A 16734-nucleotide genomic window follows, 5' to 3' on the forward strand; every position below is an offset into this window, starting at 1 on the left:
AGCGAGCATAGGGCAGGATCTGTCCAGTACTCAGACACAAAAGACTTTGGTGATAACGACGCCAGCAGTACAGGTGCTTCATCAGACAGAGGACCAAAGAAGAAACGTGGAAAAGCTACGGGGTCTGTCAAAGGCGGAGCAGTTGAGAAGGATGATGATGAAGAAATCATCCCTGTAAAGGGCAAGAAAGCTCATAGGAAAAACAAGGACACTGGTTCTTCAGGTGATGCGAAGCGCGGTGGTAAAAAGGCACCAGAGAAACCAAAAGAGGAGAACACAAATATCTTCCCCGATGAGTTGATAGAGCAAAAGGTTTTGGCTGTTGCTCCAGAGTTAGAAGAGTTGGGAGGTCAGGAAACTAGATAAGATTAACCTTGTTGTTTCTATTCAGTTGAAATTGTGCTTCTACAAATTTCCTAACTTTTGAAACCAACATTAGGCTCAGACGACTTAAATGGCCCAATTAAATTATTGTCCTCTCACCTGAGGCCAATGCTTATTGATGCATGGAAGAAGAAAAGGAACACCATGCTGTCAGAAAACGCTGAAAGGAGGCGAAGTGTACTTGATAATCTGCAAAAGCAGCTAGATGAGGTAATCTGCTTTTGCATCCCATTTTCTTTGTGCTTCCTTTCTGTACTATAGTTTCTGGATAGCCTTGAAATTGTTCGACATTGCTACTGTATTTTAAATTGCTTTCCTGCATTTCTCTTCTGGTGCTAGATCATCTAACTTTTTTCAATATTATTCTTTGCCATCGTCAGGCTGTCCTTGATATGCAACTCTATGAAAAAGCTCTAGATGTGTTTGAGGATGATCCTGCTACCTCTGTAAGCTACTATAGCCTATGTGCATTGTTCTCACAAGATCGCTTGCTACTCAATACATTAGCAGCCTTTACTTACCGTCCTTTCTTTACCTGTTTTCTTGTTTGCAGGGCATATTACACAAGCATCTGCTAAGAACTATGGGTACTCCAATAGTCGACAAGATTTTATCTAGTCTGGTAACTTCTATAAGCTCACACAGTATGGTTGCCTGCAATATTATATTTCATAAATAATTTCTGTGATGTATCCATTTTGGCTTTAATTTTACAGTTGCAACAGAACCCTTAAAATAACATGCGTCCCTGATTGTGTTACTTCCCTACTAGCGACCTTTCTTGCGTGATGAACTAAGAAACTGGGACTAGCTTATAGCTCCTATTTCAAATCTGAATCGTTTAAAAGGTTTTGTAACCTACTTCTCTGACTAGTACATGTACTTTACACTGAACAACCAATAGGATAGGGACAACAAATTGAAGAATGGAATGGAGTATGAAGACAGTGAAGAACAGCATGCTCAGCTGAGCACTACTGACCGCACTTTTCTGGTACAATTCACTTGTTTCATTTTTCCATATATTATTTAATGTTTTCCTGTGTCAATCCTGAATGAAGATATCATTTGGTTTAACCTCATGGGTTTGCTTTCTATTAAAAAACATCAGGCAAAGGATCTTCCTGGGCAATTGTCATCGAAGGCTCAAGCTTTAGTTGAAGCACTGGAGGGAAAGGTTTGTCTGTAACCAAGAAATACTGTTTGATGAATTGATTGAAGACTTGAACTCCTTTATTCTGTATTTTTCTTGTTCTAAATCTAGTATGCATAGCAGCTTAAATTCTTATAATATGCTAGCACATGCAGTTAACAATCTAACATACCACAAAACTATGTCTGGGTCTCTTGGGTAGAGCAGACGTTTAGATGCTTAACATGATAAAATACTCAACAATTTTGAGGCAATGAATCTTTATATAGATGAAGTTCTTCCATGAAGCTTCCTGCATTATATTAATTACCAGCTTGCCAGGATGCTATGTTATAAATACCCAACATTCACAATTTCTTCTATGCTGTCTATATCCTTTAAAAATCCTTTCCTTCTGTAAGGCCTCCTTTGGTTTGTAGGAATGTCATAGGATTTCTATAGGATAGGATTTGCATAGGAAAATTTCCTTTGAGACCCTTTGGTTTGTAGGAATGGATTCCTATTCCTATATAGGATAGGACTCAATCCTTCACATTTTGGAGGAAAAAAACATTAGCTAAGACTCAATGGAAAAATTCCTATCCTATGCATCAAATGACATCTCTTTCTCTATAGGAATTGAGATGCATGTCATCTCACTTCCTATGATTTTCCTATTCCTACAACATTTCTATCCTATGAACCAAAGGAAGCCTAAATTAACCACGAAATCCTATTAATGCTAATTTTCTGTGTGTTCTAGAACACCAATTGTTTGATTCTGTAATACTCCCTCTGTAAACTAATATAAGAGCGTTTAGATCACTACTTTAGTATTCTAAACGCTCTTATATTAGTTTACGGAGGGAGTAACTAATAAAGTAAATATGCAGCATATATCCTGAAAAAATGTTGACACGAGAAGATAAGTGATATATTGTGTAGTCAATTCTTTTTTCAGAATGTGTACATAATTCATACTAGGGCTGACACACTAGTTCAGATATAAGATTGCATGTCAGAAGCATCTTCCTCACCAATCTGTTATTCTTTGCTAGTTGATAAAAAAATCTGTATGTTCCTAAGCATATGACTGGTGAGTTCTTTGTTGTCTAAACGCATACACTAAATAACAAATGAATAAGTGACTATTGCTATGTCTTTGAGATCCACAACTTCAAATATAACTGGACTTTGTAGCTCTTTCTAACCTTTTCCTCAAAATCCACAACAGCGGTTTGACTCATTTATGGACGCCTTAAGAGATACAGCAGAGGAAAGGTAACATTTTATGTTTGTACTTGCTTTCCACATTGGCTGGATTATCGAAGTGCTTACTCTCTTTTTCAGTGGCTTGTTATTTAAGAAGCTTGATAAAAGACTTGAGCGATCAATGCTGCATTCCTACCGCAAGGTATGTTCTTGCTATCTTCTATCTTGATGGCAGCACCACAGCGTCTGGAAAACCAGCGAGAACCGACTTTCTCGAACTGGGCTTAACAGGTTTTTAGTTGTCGCTGGTTTAGGCCCTAAACGTTCCCCTTTGATCCCCAGTTCAGCTGGAATGAGTGTATTACCAATTCATCACTTATTTGATATGCCCCATAACACTAATTGTTTCTTGTGTGTTCGAATTCTAAACTTAGCAAACCGCCCAAATAACCTGAACCATTCTGGTAGCACTTCTCAAAACCCTGTGTCTCACAGGATGATCTCTGTTTCCAAGAAAATATGGTATTTTCCATGGTTAAAAAAAGTTGTTTCTTGTGTTTTTAAACATCAAAATAGTGCAAGTACGGAATAGCAGAACGCAAGTCAAAATCACCATGATAATATAAATTTACCAAGATTGTTAGACTAGTAGGCGCTCTTATAGATTCGTAGGGTCTGAAGACGTTAATGTTCAATATGGCATAATGTGCTGAATAAATAATTCATACATGCTAAGTTTCTTTATGGCTGAATTCTAGTGCTAATTATCTGACGCCTTAATTTCGTGTATGAATTGAAGGATTTGATAGCACAAGTTTCTTCAGAGACTGATCCAGTTTCCTTCCTCCCAAAAGTCGTTGCTCTACTTTTTCTCCAGGTTTGCTTGATTGTATCTTTCCTGAAATAAAACTCTTCTTTTCGCTCTGTATTTATAGGCTGACCGGAGAAACATCCTGTTTGAATATTTTGTAGGCACACAACAAGGGTCTTCAGGCACCTGGAAGAGCTGTTGGTGCTGTCATCACATTACTGAAGGTAATTGTTGATTTGCATTCTCTTTGAGATACACTTAGTATAGTTCAAGTAGAATATGTTTAACTTATAGCAACAGGATCCTGATCACAGAATCTTTGATACTATTTGTCTGATATACTGGTTTGTAATTGTGTCATTAAGCTGTCAGAAGAATCACCTGTCCACCTTTTTCTTATCCTGTCCTTTATTACAATAAACCCCTTGATTTTGCAATCCCCCCGGAACAACGGCTATTGAATCTGTTTGTATTGTGTGTCCTTGGCTTAGCTTTGTTTTACTTGGACAAGTGAAACCAGTAATTAGTATAGAGGGGTTTGCTTCCTTGCATCACAAGACTCCTAACGTAGGCAGAGGGAGTCCTCGGTTGTCACTGTTGGACGTATTTCTGCTCATATTGCACAAAGGGAAAAGTATATTTTTCGTCTCAACTTTTTCAAAAGTATAGAAATGGTCCCTCAACTCTAAAACCAGCAAATCTTAGTCCCTCAACTTTCAAAACCGGATAAGCTTACTCCCTCGTGCTGCTTTGGGTGGTTTCCTGTCGTCGTGGAGTGATTTTTGACTCAAGCTGACAAGTATGGGCCCGCACCTACCCATTTTTGTCCACTTTAATTCTTGCTCTCTGTCTCCCTCACATGTGGGCCCTACATGTAAGAGCATCTTCAACCTCTGAACGACCGAGAGGAATCAGTGATAAATTTACGTGCATATGTGAGCTAGCAGTCTGCTTTGCTTTTGCTGCGTATATGCATCGACCTGCAACGTATCTACTATGAACGGACCACATCAAGCCAGCGCTGCAAGTCCACTCTCGCCGGAAAGTCGCGTTGCCGCCATCCAGCAGGCTGGCACCTGGACAGTTTCGCCATCGGCAAAGTCAGGCAGGCATATGTCGCAGCTGGCACGGACGGAAGCGCGGTGCTGCTGCTCTGCTTGTGCACCCACGAGGCGGCGGGGAGTGCGATGAAACTAAGCTTTGCTGGTTTTGAAGTTGTGGGACTATTTCTATACCTTTGAAAAGAGTCGAGGGACGAAAGATAACTTTTCCCTTGCACAAATGAACTCATACCAAGAGTAAGTACAAATATCAGGGACCCCCCCCCCCCCCCCCCCCCCCCCCCCCCCCCCCCCCCCCCCGCCGGTGTTATTAAATTTTATCTCATTTCTTTTGCATGTTTGATCTTTTCATAACCTGTTCAAACAGCATAGCAGATATTATAATTCCTGCATATCGCTCCACGGCCCCGCCAGTATTTCCAGATATTATAATTAGCCATCAAAATCCTGCCGGCTTTTCGATCGATGATTGGCAGTCCTCTGCATTCTGGCCATAGTTTCTTAGCCTCTTGGGTTTTAGTTTTATAGCAGTCTTACAGAATTAGGATGCTTTGGCCTGCCTGTGATGCTGGCTTATTTCACACATTCAGATAATACTGTCAACTTTAGCAAAATCCATGCCCGGGTGATCATACATATCCTCTATTTTTCAGGACAAGCTACCAGCTTCAACCTTCAAGGTTTTAACTGAATATCACGCCACTACCGTGAAAGTTCTCGCACTACAAGCTGCTGCCACGGGTGATGTAAGTCCACTCCAACCATTTTGAATATATCTCTGCTCACTGTTGTGTGCATTATAAAAGGATTAGTTGGTTATCTTTCCATAACTTTTTGACTTTGCTACAAATCTGACGTCAGATTCTTAGGCATGGCAAATCGAACGTTTTCATGGCAAGTTATGTGTGCCAAGGATGGCAAATCCGCCTCAGTTTATTTGTTTTCCCAGGAAATTGACGTGCTTGTAAACTAAATTTGCCATCATCACGCCAACATGAATTGCCATGAAAAACGCTTGATTTGTCATGCCTAGTGTTTCCGTAATTTTATCCTGTTTCTGCACTGAACTCTATACATGTACTCTTAATTTATATTCTGTGCTTTCCCCATCTACCCGACACCCTCTGATATACATCAAGTAATATGCTCTGTGCTCATCATTTGCGCAATCATGCGTCATCTCGTCTTTGCCCTGCAGGAAGACGATTGTGCATCGGACCGAATGCTGGAGAAGAAGGAAGACCTAGAAGAGAGGCTGATGCCAGAACTCAAATCCCTGGCCCTCGGCACGAGCAAAGAGTGAGCAGCAAACATTGTGTGCGTGCATGGTACGCCATGCCCTATTGTAAATACACAGACCTCTCTATCTATCATCAGCTAGGGATGCAAGCAGCCACCCTGCGATACTTGGTCTACTTAGCGCACTCATCAAGTGAATCTAGCGTAGTATGTGGGTTGCATGTTTGCACCGTGAGCTCATTTGTTGCCCTCTGGCTTCGCAATTTCTGAAGGAAAGGGATCCATGTGTAATACACCGTGTACATTCTAGGGGGTCATGTGACAGCAGAATCAACTTAATTTTTGACGAGCAACCAAATACCGACTGACAGCATGTATGAGGTATAAACACCTTGAAACTCTGGTAGTAGTCTTTTCCGAACAATGACTGCAAGCAAACATTTTTCTAGAACCTTTTATCTCGTGATCAACTAGAAACACATTCTTCTCTTCCAAGTGCCAAACGAAACATCCGAGTACGAGTAGGCTGCAAACGCCTGTCAAGACAAGCTTCCATTCGAACGCACGTGGCGTTTTAGGTCAAGGTTTTGGAACTCGTTGGGGCCGTTCGCACGTGACATTTTATTCACTAATAATTAATTTGGCCCATCTTCCTTTTGATGTTCTACACCAATCATCACCCCAAGACCTCGCACGTTGGCCGACGGATCTTCAGCACTCGTCAGAGTCAAACCCCATCCTTGCATTGCAACAAAGGGAATGTTGTGGAACCCTTTGCAACATAGCTCGTGTTGCAGAAACATTTCACAACATAGACGATGTTGCAGATTTTTTTAAAAACATTTGCAACAGAGATCATGCTACCAATAACTTTTGCAACTGAGACCATGTTGCAAAAAAGAAACTTACAACGAAAATGATGTTATAGAAACGTTGCCACGGCCGACCTGCCATCGTTCATCGTCTTTGTTTATGAGACCGCCGTGGCCGTCGTTCATGGCACCTAACATCCCGTACAGGCCACAAAAAGGCTGATGTGCAGCCGTTGCCAAAGAAATCGAGACTGCAGAGAGAACGCAACACCAGGGACACGATGGCTTGCCTACAGAAGCGACCACTTCCCTTGTAGCAGCGTCGGTAGCAATGCAGTGCGACAGTAGGAGTAAAAGCAACGGGCAAGGCGACGAGGTTACAAAAGTTACAGCGCCATGATCAGGAGCTTGAGAAAGAAGCCGTGGAAAATTGTGGATGGATAACGATGTGTTAGCGTTGGCTCACAAAAGAAAGGGATGCTTTGGTTGGAGCTGGATATTTCTAGAGAAAGGTGGGACCAGAAGAGCACAAGACCAGTTGATCCCACATACAATCTGACGTCTGGACGGAAGCTTTTCCCTTTAATATTGGGGAGCTACCCAAATTATTCATAATTTTAGCCCAACCCTGTGACCAACCTCTAGTTTAAATCCCTTTATTCCTCTTCCTCTCCTTTTTATGCCAAACAAATGCCAAGCCTTGCCAATAGACCGTGGATAAATTTTTGGAGCTTTGAAATGATTCAGAGACCACAATTTAAGTTTTCACGACTTTTGGAATTCATTTGACCCACCAAATGTTGTCCCTCAAGCCTCCTTTTTTCCGGGGAAATGCCACCATGGCTAGCTCTATTAAATCAGACAATAATTACATTGTTCATTAATTGGCTGATTAGGAAACCCGGGGCTTCATCAATCCAATTATCATCACACTTATTACAAAAGCTGAATTTAGCTAGCTCATGAGCTACCGAATTAGCATCACGAAAAACAACGCGAAAAGATGACCTTCCGTATTGATGTTGCCGTGTCAATGCACTCAGCAAAGATTGCCGCTGTTGCATCCCACCACCGATTTTGCCCTTGGCACTTTGGCAGTAGTTCACCACACTCAAGGAATAGGACTCCGCTTCAGTTTTGTCAAAAACCAAAAGTGTTTGCAAAATTTAAACCATCACGCATTGCCATAGCCTCAACCGTCGCTACATATGCTGCAAACATGAATGAATCTGCATTGTGCAGCAATAAAGCGGCCTTTATCGTCCCGTCGTAGGACAACGCCAATCGCACCCGATTTCTCCTCTGCATGAAAAGAAGCATCCACGTTCAGTTTGATAAATTTCGAATTCGGCCTCTTCCATTTGTGCAGTCACATCCTTGTTACAGCTAACAGACTTGGTATGATTTGCAATAACTGCCAGAAGTGAGTTGGTCCACCCAAGCCTCCTTTATTTTTTGTCTTTAAAAGAAAAAGAAGAATTTCACCACCCCTCTCCCTCCCTTCTCAGTTTTTTTTTTTGAGCAACTCTCTTCTAGCCCGACCCACCGTGCACAGGATGTCAGTGCACAGGTAGAGTGTGCGCAGTCCACACAGCCGGCCCAAGCCCGCTGGACCCTCCACCTGCCCTCTCGTCTAGCGTCTTCTCCAGTGAGAGAGATCCACAGACGCGTGCGTCGGCCGACATCAGTGAGCAACCACCGCGGCTCTCCTCTCCCCTTGAAGCCTCCCCAGCCACCCAAATCCTAACCCTCCCGCCGCCGCCAGGTGGGTCTCCCCCTCCGTTTCCTTCTCCACCAAGCGAACCGAGGAGCGCCAGAGCATCGCCGGAGCAGGCCACCGCGGCCAGCGTGCTCCGCCGGCGTTTTCTTCGTGACCGGGAGCCCCGACTGCACGACTGCTTCCTCTGCTCGGACGACCTCGAGCTCGGACGCCTCCACGCCGTCGAATTGGTCGACCTCCTCCTCTTCGGTCTGTTCGCCGTCACCGTCCAAATTCGCCGCCGGCCGACCTCCTCCCGCCCGTTCGGCTACGCCAGCATCACCAGGTGAGCAGCCGCGCCAAAAGCCCCAACCTCTCCCCCCTCGATTTCGTCCTCGGAGCACGATCTCCGCGAGCGCCACCGTCGACCACCGCTCGGTTTGGTCGCCGGCGTCGTTCCGATAGTTGCTAGGTCACGCGCGTCGCGTCGCTAGACTAACACGAGCAAGTAGACCTCTCGCTTTTAAAACCAACATTAGGCTCAGACGACTTAAATGGCCCAATTAAATTATTGCCCTCTCACCTGAGGCAAATGCTTATTGATGCAGGGAAGAAGAAAATGAACACCATGCCGTCAGAAAATGCTGAAAGGAGGGGAAGCGTGCTTGATAATCTGCAAAAGCAGCTGGATGAGGTAATCTGCTTTTGCATCCCAATTACTTTGTGCTTTCTTTTTATAATATATAGTTCCTGGATAGCCTTGAAATTGTTCACTATTGCTAAATTGCTTTCCTGCATTTCTCTTCTGGTGCTAGATCATCTAACTTTTTTCAGTATTATTCTTTGTCATCGTCAGTCTGTCCTCGATATGCAACTTTATGGAAAAGCTCTAGATGTGTTTGAGGATGATCCTGCTACCTCTGTAAGCTGCTATAGCCTACGGGCATTGTTCTCACAACATTGCTTGCTACTCAATACGTTATCAGCCTTTACTTAGGTCCTTTTCTTTACCTGTTTTCTGGTTTTCAGGGCATATTACACGATCATCTGCTAAGAACTATGGGTACTCCAGTAGTCGACAAGATTTTATTTAGTCTGGTAACTTCTATAAGCTCACACAGTGGGGTTGCCTGCAAGATTATAATTCATAAATAATTTCGTGATGTATCCATTTTGGCTTTAATTTTCCCTTGGAACAGTCCCTTCCCTACTTGTGATCTTTCTTGCGCCACGAACTATGAAACTGTGACTACCTTATGAATTATAATCTGAATAGTTTAAAAGGTTTTGTGACCTACTTCTCTGACTAGCACGTGTACTTTGCACTGAACTACCGATAGGATAAGGACAACAAATTGAAGAATGGAATGGAGTTTGAAGGCAGTGAAGAACAGCATGTTCAGCTCAGCACTACGGAGCGTACTTTTCTGGTACAGTTCACTTATTTCATTTTTCCATATGTCAATCCTGTGTGAAAATGTCATTTTGTTTAACTTTGTGGGTTGCTCTTTTTTGTTAAAAAAAATTAGGCGAAGGATCTTCCAGGGCAATTGTCATCGAAGGCTCAAGCTTTAGTCGAAGCACTGGAGGGAAAGGTTTGTCTGTAACCAAGAAATATTGTTTGACAAATTGATTGAAGCCTTGAAGTCCTTAGTTCTGTATTTTTCTTGTTCTAAATCTAGTATGCATAACAGCCTAAATTCTGGTAATATGTTAGCACCTACAGTTAACAATCAAACATACCACAAAAACTTTAGTCTGGGTCTCTGGGTACAGCAGACATTTGGATGATTAACATGATACAATACTATACATTTTTGAGGCAATGAATCTGTATATAGATGAAGTTCTTCCGTGAAGCTTCCTGCATTATGTTAATCACCAGATTGCCAAGATTCTATGTTGTAAATACCCAACATTCACAATTTCTTGTTTGCTGCCTATACCCTGTAAAACACCCTGTCATTCTGTAGACTAACCACGAAACCCACTTCATGTTAATTTTCTGTGTGTTCTATGACATCAATTATTTGATCCTGTAATAACTAGTCAATTATATAAGATTGCATGTAAGAAAGATCTTCCTCACCAATCTGTTATACTTTGCTAGTTGATAAAATGTGCATGTTCCTAAGCATATGACTTGTGAGTTCTTTGTTGTCTAAACACATACACTAAATAAAAAACCAATAAGTGACTGTTGCTATGTCTTTGAGATCCACAACTTCTAATATAACTGGACTTTGTAGCTCTTTCTAACCTTTTCTCGAAATCCACAACAGCGGTTTGATTCATTTATGGACGCCTTAAGAGATACAGCAGAGGAAAGGTAACATTTTATATTTGTACTTGATTTCCGCATTGGCTGGATTATCAAAGTGCTTACTCTCTTTTTCAGTAGATTGTTATTTAAGAAGCTTGATGAAAGACTTGAGCGATCAATGCTGCATTCCCACCACAAGGTATGTTCTTGGTATCTTCTATCTTGATGGTAGTATCAGAGCGTCTGGAAAACCAGTGGGAACTGACTTTCTTGATCTGGGCCTATCAGGTTTTTAGTTTTTGCTGGTTTAGTCCCTAAACGTTCCCCTTTGATCCCCAGTTCAGGTGGAATGAGTATATTATCAGTTCATCATTTATTTGATATGCCCCAAACACTGATTGTTTCTTGTGTTTTCATATTCTAAACTTAGCAAACCGCACAAATAACCTGAACCATTCTGGTAGCACTTTTAAAAACCCTGTCTTACAGTACGATCTTTGTTTCTATGAAAATATGGTATTCTCCACGGTTAAAAAATTTGTTGTTTCTTGTGTTTTTAAGCATCAAAGTAGTGCAAGTACAGAATAGCAGAATGCAAGTCAAAATCACCACGATAATATAAATTTACCAAGATTATTAGACTCGTAGGCGCTCTTATAGATTGGTAGGGTGTGAATTCATACATGCTAAGTTTCTTTATGGATGAATTCTAGTGCTAATTATTTGACAGCTTACTTTCTATGAATTGAAGGATTTGATAGCACAAGTTTCTTCAGAAACTGATCCAGTTTCCTTCCTCCCAAAAGTTGCTGCTCTACTTTTTCTCCAGGTTTGCTTGATTGTATCTTTCCTGAAATAACACTCCTGCTTTCTCTCTGTATTTACAGACTGACCAGAGAAACATCCTTTTGGAATATTTTGTAGGCATACAACAAGGCTCTTCAGGCACCTGGAAGTGCTGTTGGTGCTGTCATCACACTACTGAAGGTAATTTTTTATTTGCATTCGCTTTAAAATATACTTAATGCAAGTCAAGTAGAATATGTTAACTTTTACTAACAGTATCCTGATCACAGAATCCTTGATACTATATTTGTCTGATATGTTGAAACAGCATAAAAGATATTATAATTCCTGTACGTAGCTCCACGGCCTCACCATTATTTCCAGAAACTAGTGTTAACCATCAAATTCCTGCCGGCTTTTGGATCGATGATCGACAGTTCTCTGCATTCTAGCCATAGTATCTTAGCCCCTTGGGTTTTAGTTTTATAGCAGGCTTACAGAATTAGGATGTTTTGGCCTGTCTGTGATGTTGGGTTATTTCACATATTCAGATATAACACTGTTAATTTTAGCAAAATCTTTACCTGTGTGATCATCTGCCTCTGTTTTTCAGGACAAGCTACCAGCTGCAACCTTCAAGGTTTTAACTGAATGTCACGCCACCACCATGAAACTTCTCGCACTACAAGATGCTGCTACGGGTGATGTAAGTCCCACTCCAACAATCTCGAATACATCAGTGCTCACTGTTGTGTGCATTAGAAAAGGATTAGTTTGTTATATCCTCCCATAACTTTCATCCGGGTTCTGCCCTGAACTCTATACATGTACTCTTAATTTCTATTTCGAGCTCTCCCCATTTACCTGAAATCATCTGCTATGGTCAAACAGTAACTACATTGGATTCATGCATTAACATTTCTTTTGTCGGTATCTATCATCTGCCGTGTGGAAAAACTACAAAAGAACTTGGACTACTGTCTGCGCCGCTCATGCGTGCAATGATGCATTGTCTCATTTTTGCCATGCAGGAAGACGATTGCACATCGGACCGAATGCTGGAGAAGAAGGAAGACCTAGAAGAGAGGCTGATGCCAGAACTGAAATCCCTGGCCCTCGGCACGAGCAAAGAGCAGTGAGCAGGAAACATTGTGTGCATGGTGGTGCCCCATGCCCTCGTGTATGTAAATGCACAGATCTATCTACCTATCTATCCTCCTCGGCACTGGAGCTGTGGCTGTTTCGTGTGATAGCAGAATCAACTTCTTAAATGTTTAACGAGCAACCACAGCATGTATGAACTTCTTAAACACCTTGAAACTCTGGTACTTCCTTTCTGAACAATGACTGCAAGCAAATGTTTTTCGAGAACCTTTTATCTTGTGATCCACTAGACACCCATTCTTTTCTTCAACTGCCACGCGAAACATCCAAGTATGAGAAGGCTGCAAACGCCCGTCACGGCAAGCCTCCATTCGAACTCCATTTGAATGCACGTGGCATTTTCAGTCAAGGTTTTGGGACTCGTTGGGACCGTTTGCTCAAGGTGCACATGACACGTTGCGGGATCACCATGAGGGCTTTACTCGAGTCAGCACTACCCTTCGAGCAAGATATCCCAAGTCCAGAAATGTGGGTATCCTTTTTTATTTTTTGACATCCAGAAATGTGGTTCCCTAATATACCCAGGTGCGTCCGTGCCGTGTTTTTGGGTGACGGTGTATAAGGGCACCTTGTAACGACCCGTATATTTTCACATAGTATTTCCACCCTTAACTAGATAATTAAGTAGAATCCATTAAGCAAATACATATCAGATTTCTTCAACAAGCATTCATATCCACTCAAGTATATATATATATTTATATTCATAAACCTCAGACAGTATAGCTGTACAGGTGTATTATAAATCTTTGAATATATATATATATATATATATATAGAAAGAGAGAGAGAGACCAGACTATGCTAAGCTATACAACAAAGGGCACACCAAACTTAGACCAACCCAAAAATATCTCGTGGTCAAAGCAGTAAACAGTCTCGTGGTCAAAGCAGTAAACAGTGAGACATATTTGGGATACACATTGACCACCACCATCACGTGCATTATAGATATCAGTAGTCAATTAACCAACAGTTGGTCTAGGCATGGGCTGCAACTCCTAGCCAATAGAGAGACTCCACAAATGACTACACTGTACAGTAGGGATGGGCAGCCATAACTAGCTAGGTACTAGAAAGAGAGGAGGAGTAACCTGGCTAAGGTTTCACCGTAGCACACTCTTCACTCTGCTTCCAAATAGCCAGACCAAGCTCTCTTCTTCTTCTCAGTAGCATTTCCATTCCCCTGTTCACAACCAACAAAGATCCAAGATCAATAAGTGAAGATGGTGACCTGAGAAATCATCAGTAGACTGAAGGGGACAGGCTAGAGCTACAATCTAGCCTACTGGAGTGGACTTGGAGCATAGGAGCAGCAAGAGTAGGACCAACAGAGAGGGCAAAAGAAGAAAGGTGAGTTCTTCTTCTTCTGCCACTATATATTTCTCACATACACAAAGAAGACCAGCCCAGATGCACACACAAGTCTCATAGTCATTCACAGATGCACGCAAAAGTATCCTAATTATTCATAGGTGCACAAAAGTCACAGCAGGAACATCTACCCCAGATCTTGGAAGCAACAGTACTAGGAAACATGGATAAGGCATTAAGATGTAAAATAAAAGGTTCCCAGATTAATTAGGCAGCAGAAATACACCAAGATTATTCAAAGGGGTGAACATGTTCAGTACACACACATGGGAGCCATTTTAATCTACTAAATCTGAGAACTTGACTATCCTAAATATTTGAGAAAGGAACAAGGGCACCACTAACCTGCACCCATGGTGGATCTGCTCCACGGACACGCACTGGAGCTCTGACCTGCACCATCCAGCATCACGGCGGCGCCCAACGCCAACCACTTCAATCTGGAGCAGGGAAATCACATCCCCAATAGGGTTTGACCTGCAAGCCAAAAGAACACACACACAGAGGGGGATTAGAGAGTTGAGGCTGAAATTCATGGGGATAATATGGGGATTCACGTCAGGGGAGAGAGAGTGTGGAGGATCTAGCAGCGGCATCTTTCCCGTCGCTGGCAGCGGCGCCGATCTGGGCAAGGAGCAGAGGAGCATCAGTCTGTATTATTACTTGTGCTCTCGCTGGACTAGTAGTACTAGTGGGTGCTCTGTTCGGTTGAGGACTACTAATATAGAACTAGTACAGGGAAGAGAGAGATAGGCTTAGTTTAGAGAAAGGGAGAGGGCACGTGGGGGATAAATTAGCTTAGTAGCTTATCCAGGTGCACACCTAGTATGCGTACTAATGCAAGCTTAGTAAAAAGACATTAGAAAAAAAGTAATATTTGACTGTAGGATGACCACACTGCACCGACGTATATTTTTTCATTTTCCTAGTATTCACTCGACTTAGTCTCAAAATATATATTTGCCGAACTGCAGGAAGCAAGTACAGTCAGGAGAAGGAGACGCTACAGAAGCAAACTGAGTCCGGGTCTGAGTACGAGAACTCAGGCAAGCTCTCCTTGATCATGCTGAGTAGAGCTATTTTTGAAAAACACTATTCTTTGCTGCATCTTATCATCAACTTGCATAAAATGTTTTGGTAATAAATTGTGTGGAGTGACTATTGCCAAAAAGTTGGGTTAGCTGATGGAGCAGCTAATCCATTGATTTATTTATTTTTTTATAATTATTTGGTGGGTAGAGGGTGCCCTGGATGGACATACTGGAAGGTGGGGCCCTCTACATATGGCTAGTATATTAAGAATTAAATAACTTTCACTCGTTTTATGCGCCGTACTACAACCGTATCAACCATGGTCTCGTCTAAGACGAGTTGAGCCCAATACCATCAAGTTATTATACTCTCCACATGGGTAAGTAGTAGTAGGATGGGCGATGAGTTCCCACGCTAATGCCGGATGGGTGCATTAGCAAGCGCTATATATATTAAGCGTTGGAGGAGTGCGGGTTCCGAAACCCGACACAACGGCTAGTGACACTAGCCGGGTGGAGATATAATATACAAATGGGAAAAAGCTTAGGTTCTGAACCATGTCTCGCATCTAAGGAAATGCAGATGGCAATTATGGTTTCGAGCTCTATGGGTAAAGTGATACAAACTCTGCAGAGTTAAAGGAAAACATGAATTCATGCCAGTCTCTTGGATTGGGGATTATGGGGACCTATTGGTGGTCTATCTCGCAATACGAGTGTTTGATAGCTTTTATAAATTGAAATAAACTTTCTGCAACAAATGGTTATTTTGAAAGGTGTTGAGTTGAGGTAGGACTTGTTGATTTATATTGAGCTATCATGAGTGTTGCATTTTGCTTTTTGAGCTTGCTGAGTACTTTGTACTCACTCTTGCTATTAATCATCTTTTTCTTAGAGCAAAGCTTGTATGAGAATCCTACTGGACCAAGTGAGGAGAGCAATGGTGATGACTACAACTACACAGGGGACCTAGATGTGGATCCATCTAGTGCTATGTACGATCTGGATGCCGCATATGGGGGTTGGGATGAATAAGTAATTATGATCTAGCTATGTAATCCAGAAAACTATTTTATCATCATCTATCTAGTACTGCTAGTTGGAACTCCGGTGTTAGGAGATGTAATAATTTGGCAAAACATGTGAGAAGCCTACCTGAGACTTTTAGCCCTGTGTGGCAAGGTATTGTAATATAAATGACTATCTCTAGCTATTTCCCTATTGCATATCTCTGACATGGATTATTATTTGACAAGACAAGATTTTGTCAAGAAATAATCCAAGGACTAGTGTCATTATCTATAGTAATAATGACACGGGTCATCACACACCTCCATCGGCAACCTGCGAATAGGACATCATCCAACGCTAGTCTCATACATTTCAACCCGTATTTTAATAAACCGGACGAAATTCATGCAAACCGGCGAACCGGACGAAATTCATGCAAACCGGCGATATTAATCAAAGTTTTGATAGAAAATAGTACAAGTCATTCACACATAGAATACAAATTAAGTCTAGTACAACAAGGTCTCGAATTCGACTAGATCCTGGATATCCGACAAGCTTTTCATGAATGGATCATGTCGTCCCACGCATACTTCCCTTCAGCTTCATCCAACAGTGTGTGCACGCCCTTGCCCTATGGTACACCATGGTAGTGCGTGCAGGCTACAAAGTCCTATGTTTGTTAAAAACTTACAATCTCCCCTATGTTTCGGGTGTCTACGGGGTCTACGGGGTGTCGGAGTCATACGTTTCGG

The 16734-nt window shown here is 42.0% G+C and overlaps 2 protein-coding genes and 2 long non-coding RNA genes across 6 annotated transcripts in view; 3 read left to right on the plus strand and 1 right to left on the minus strand.

The window, feature by feature from the left end:
• Positions 1 to 6197, plus strand: part of LOC125532648 (E3 UFM1-protein ligase 1 homolog) — a 17661-nt gene extending 11464 nt beyond the window's left edge. Inside the window, exons 3-14 of the mRNA XM_048696633.1 lie at positions 3 to 349; positions 440 to 594; positions 765 to 830; positions 938 to 1006; positions 1289 to 1378; positions 1496 to 1561; positions 2751 to 2797; positions 2867 to 2930; positions 3528 to 3605; positions 3701 to 3763; positions 5254 to 5346; positions 5799 to 6197. Of these exons, the coding sequence (XP_048552590.1) occupies positions 3 to 349; positions 440 to 594; positions 765 to 830; positions 938 to 1006; positions 1289 to 1378; positions 1496 to 1561; positions 2751 to 2797; positions 2867 to 2930; positions 3528 to 3605; positions 3701 to 3763; positions 5254 to 5346; positions 5799 to 5903 (1243 nt within the window). The 3' untranslated portion in view covers positions 5904 to 6197. The remainder of the gene's footprint in view (positions 1 to 2; positions 350 to 439; positions 595 to 764; positions 831 to 937; positions 1007 to 1288; positions 1379 to 1495; positions 1562 to 2750; positions 2798 to 2866; positions 2931 to 3527; positions 3606 to 3700; positions 3764 to 5253; positions 5347 to 5798) is intronic.
• Positions 6198 to 8213: 2016 nt separating this feature from the next.
• Positions 8214 to 12777, plus strand: LOC125544683 (E3 UFM1-protein ligase 1 homolog). The gene is made up of 12 exons (XM_048708433.1): positions 8214 to 8696; positions 8959 to 9044; positions 9207 to 9272; positions 9380 to 9448; positions 9691 to 9780; positions 9880 to 9945; positions 10633 to 10679; positions 10749 to 10812; positions 11365 to 11442; positions 11538 to 11600; positions 12013 to 12105; positions 12431 to 12777. Exons 2-12 carry the CDS (start codon positions 8970 to 8972, stop codon positions 12536 to 12538), a joined length of 819 nt encoding a protein of 272 aa, XP_048564390.1. The 5' UTR covers positions 8214 to 8696; positions 8959 to 8969; the 3' UTR covers positions 12539 to 12777.
• A 709-nt stretch (positions 12778 to 13486) lies between these two features.
• On the minus strand, positions 13487 to 14905 carry LOC125544694. The gene is made up of 2 exons (XR_007299607.1): positions 14283 to 14905; positions 13487 to 13749 (listed from the first exon to the last, which is right to left on the minus strand). It is a non-coding gene; the product is annotated as an uncharacterized LOC125544694 (long non-coding RNA).
• LOC125544700 lies at positions 13749 to 16181 on the plus strand. Of its 3 annotated transcripts, none has more exons than XR_007299612.1 (3): positions 13749 to 13916; positions 14912 to 14969; positions 15864 to 16181. It is a non-coding gene; the product is annotated as an uncharacterized LOC125544700 (long non-coding RNA). The 3 variants fall into 3 exon arrangements; XR_007299619.1 differs by having other exon boundaries at positions 14912 to 14963; XR_007299610.1 differs by lacking the exon at positions 14912 to 14969.
• Positions 16182 to 16734: the final 553 nt, after the last annotated feature.

This window comes from Triticum urartu, chromosome 1 (assembly GCF_003073215.2).
Source record: "Triticum urartu cultivar G1812 chromosome 1, Tu2.1, whole genome shotgun sequence".
NCBI classification, from domain to species: domain Eukaryota; kingdom Viridiplantae; phylum Streptophyta; class Magnoliopsida; order Poales; family Poaceae; genus Triticum; species Triticum urartu.

Bases quoted from the DNA above. Each gene is read 5' to 3' on its own strand.
- LOC125544683 (XM_048708433.1), top strand. From the start codon at position 8,970: ATGAACACCATGCCGTCAGAAAATGCTGAAAGGAGGGGAAGCGTGCTT. The intron at 9,449-9,690 runs GTAACTTCTATA...AACTACCGATAG, and splicing joins ACAAGATTTTATTTAGTCTG to GATAAGGACAACAAATTGAA. The intron at 12,106-12,430 runs GTAAGTCCCACT...TTTGCCATGCAG, and splicing joins AAGATGCTGCTACGGGTGAT to GAAGACGATTGCACATCGGA.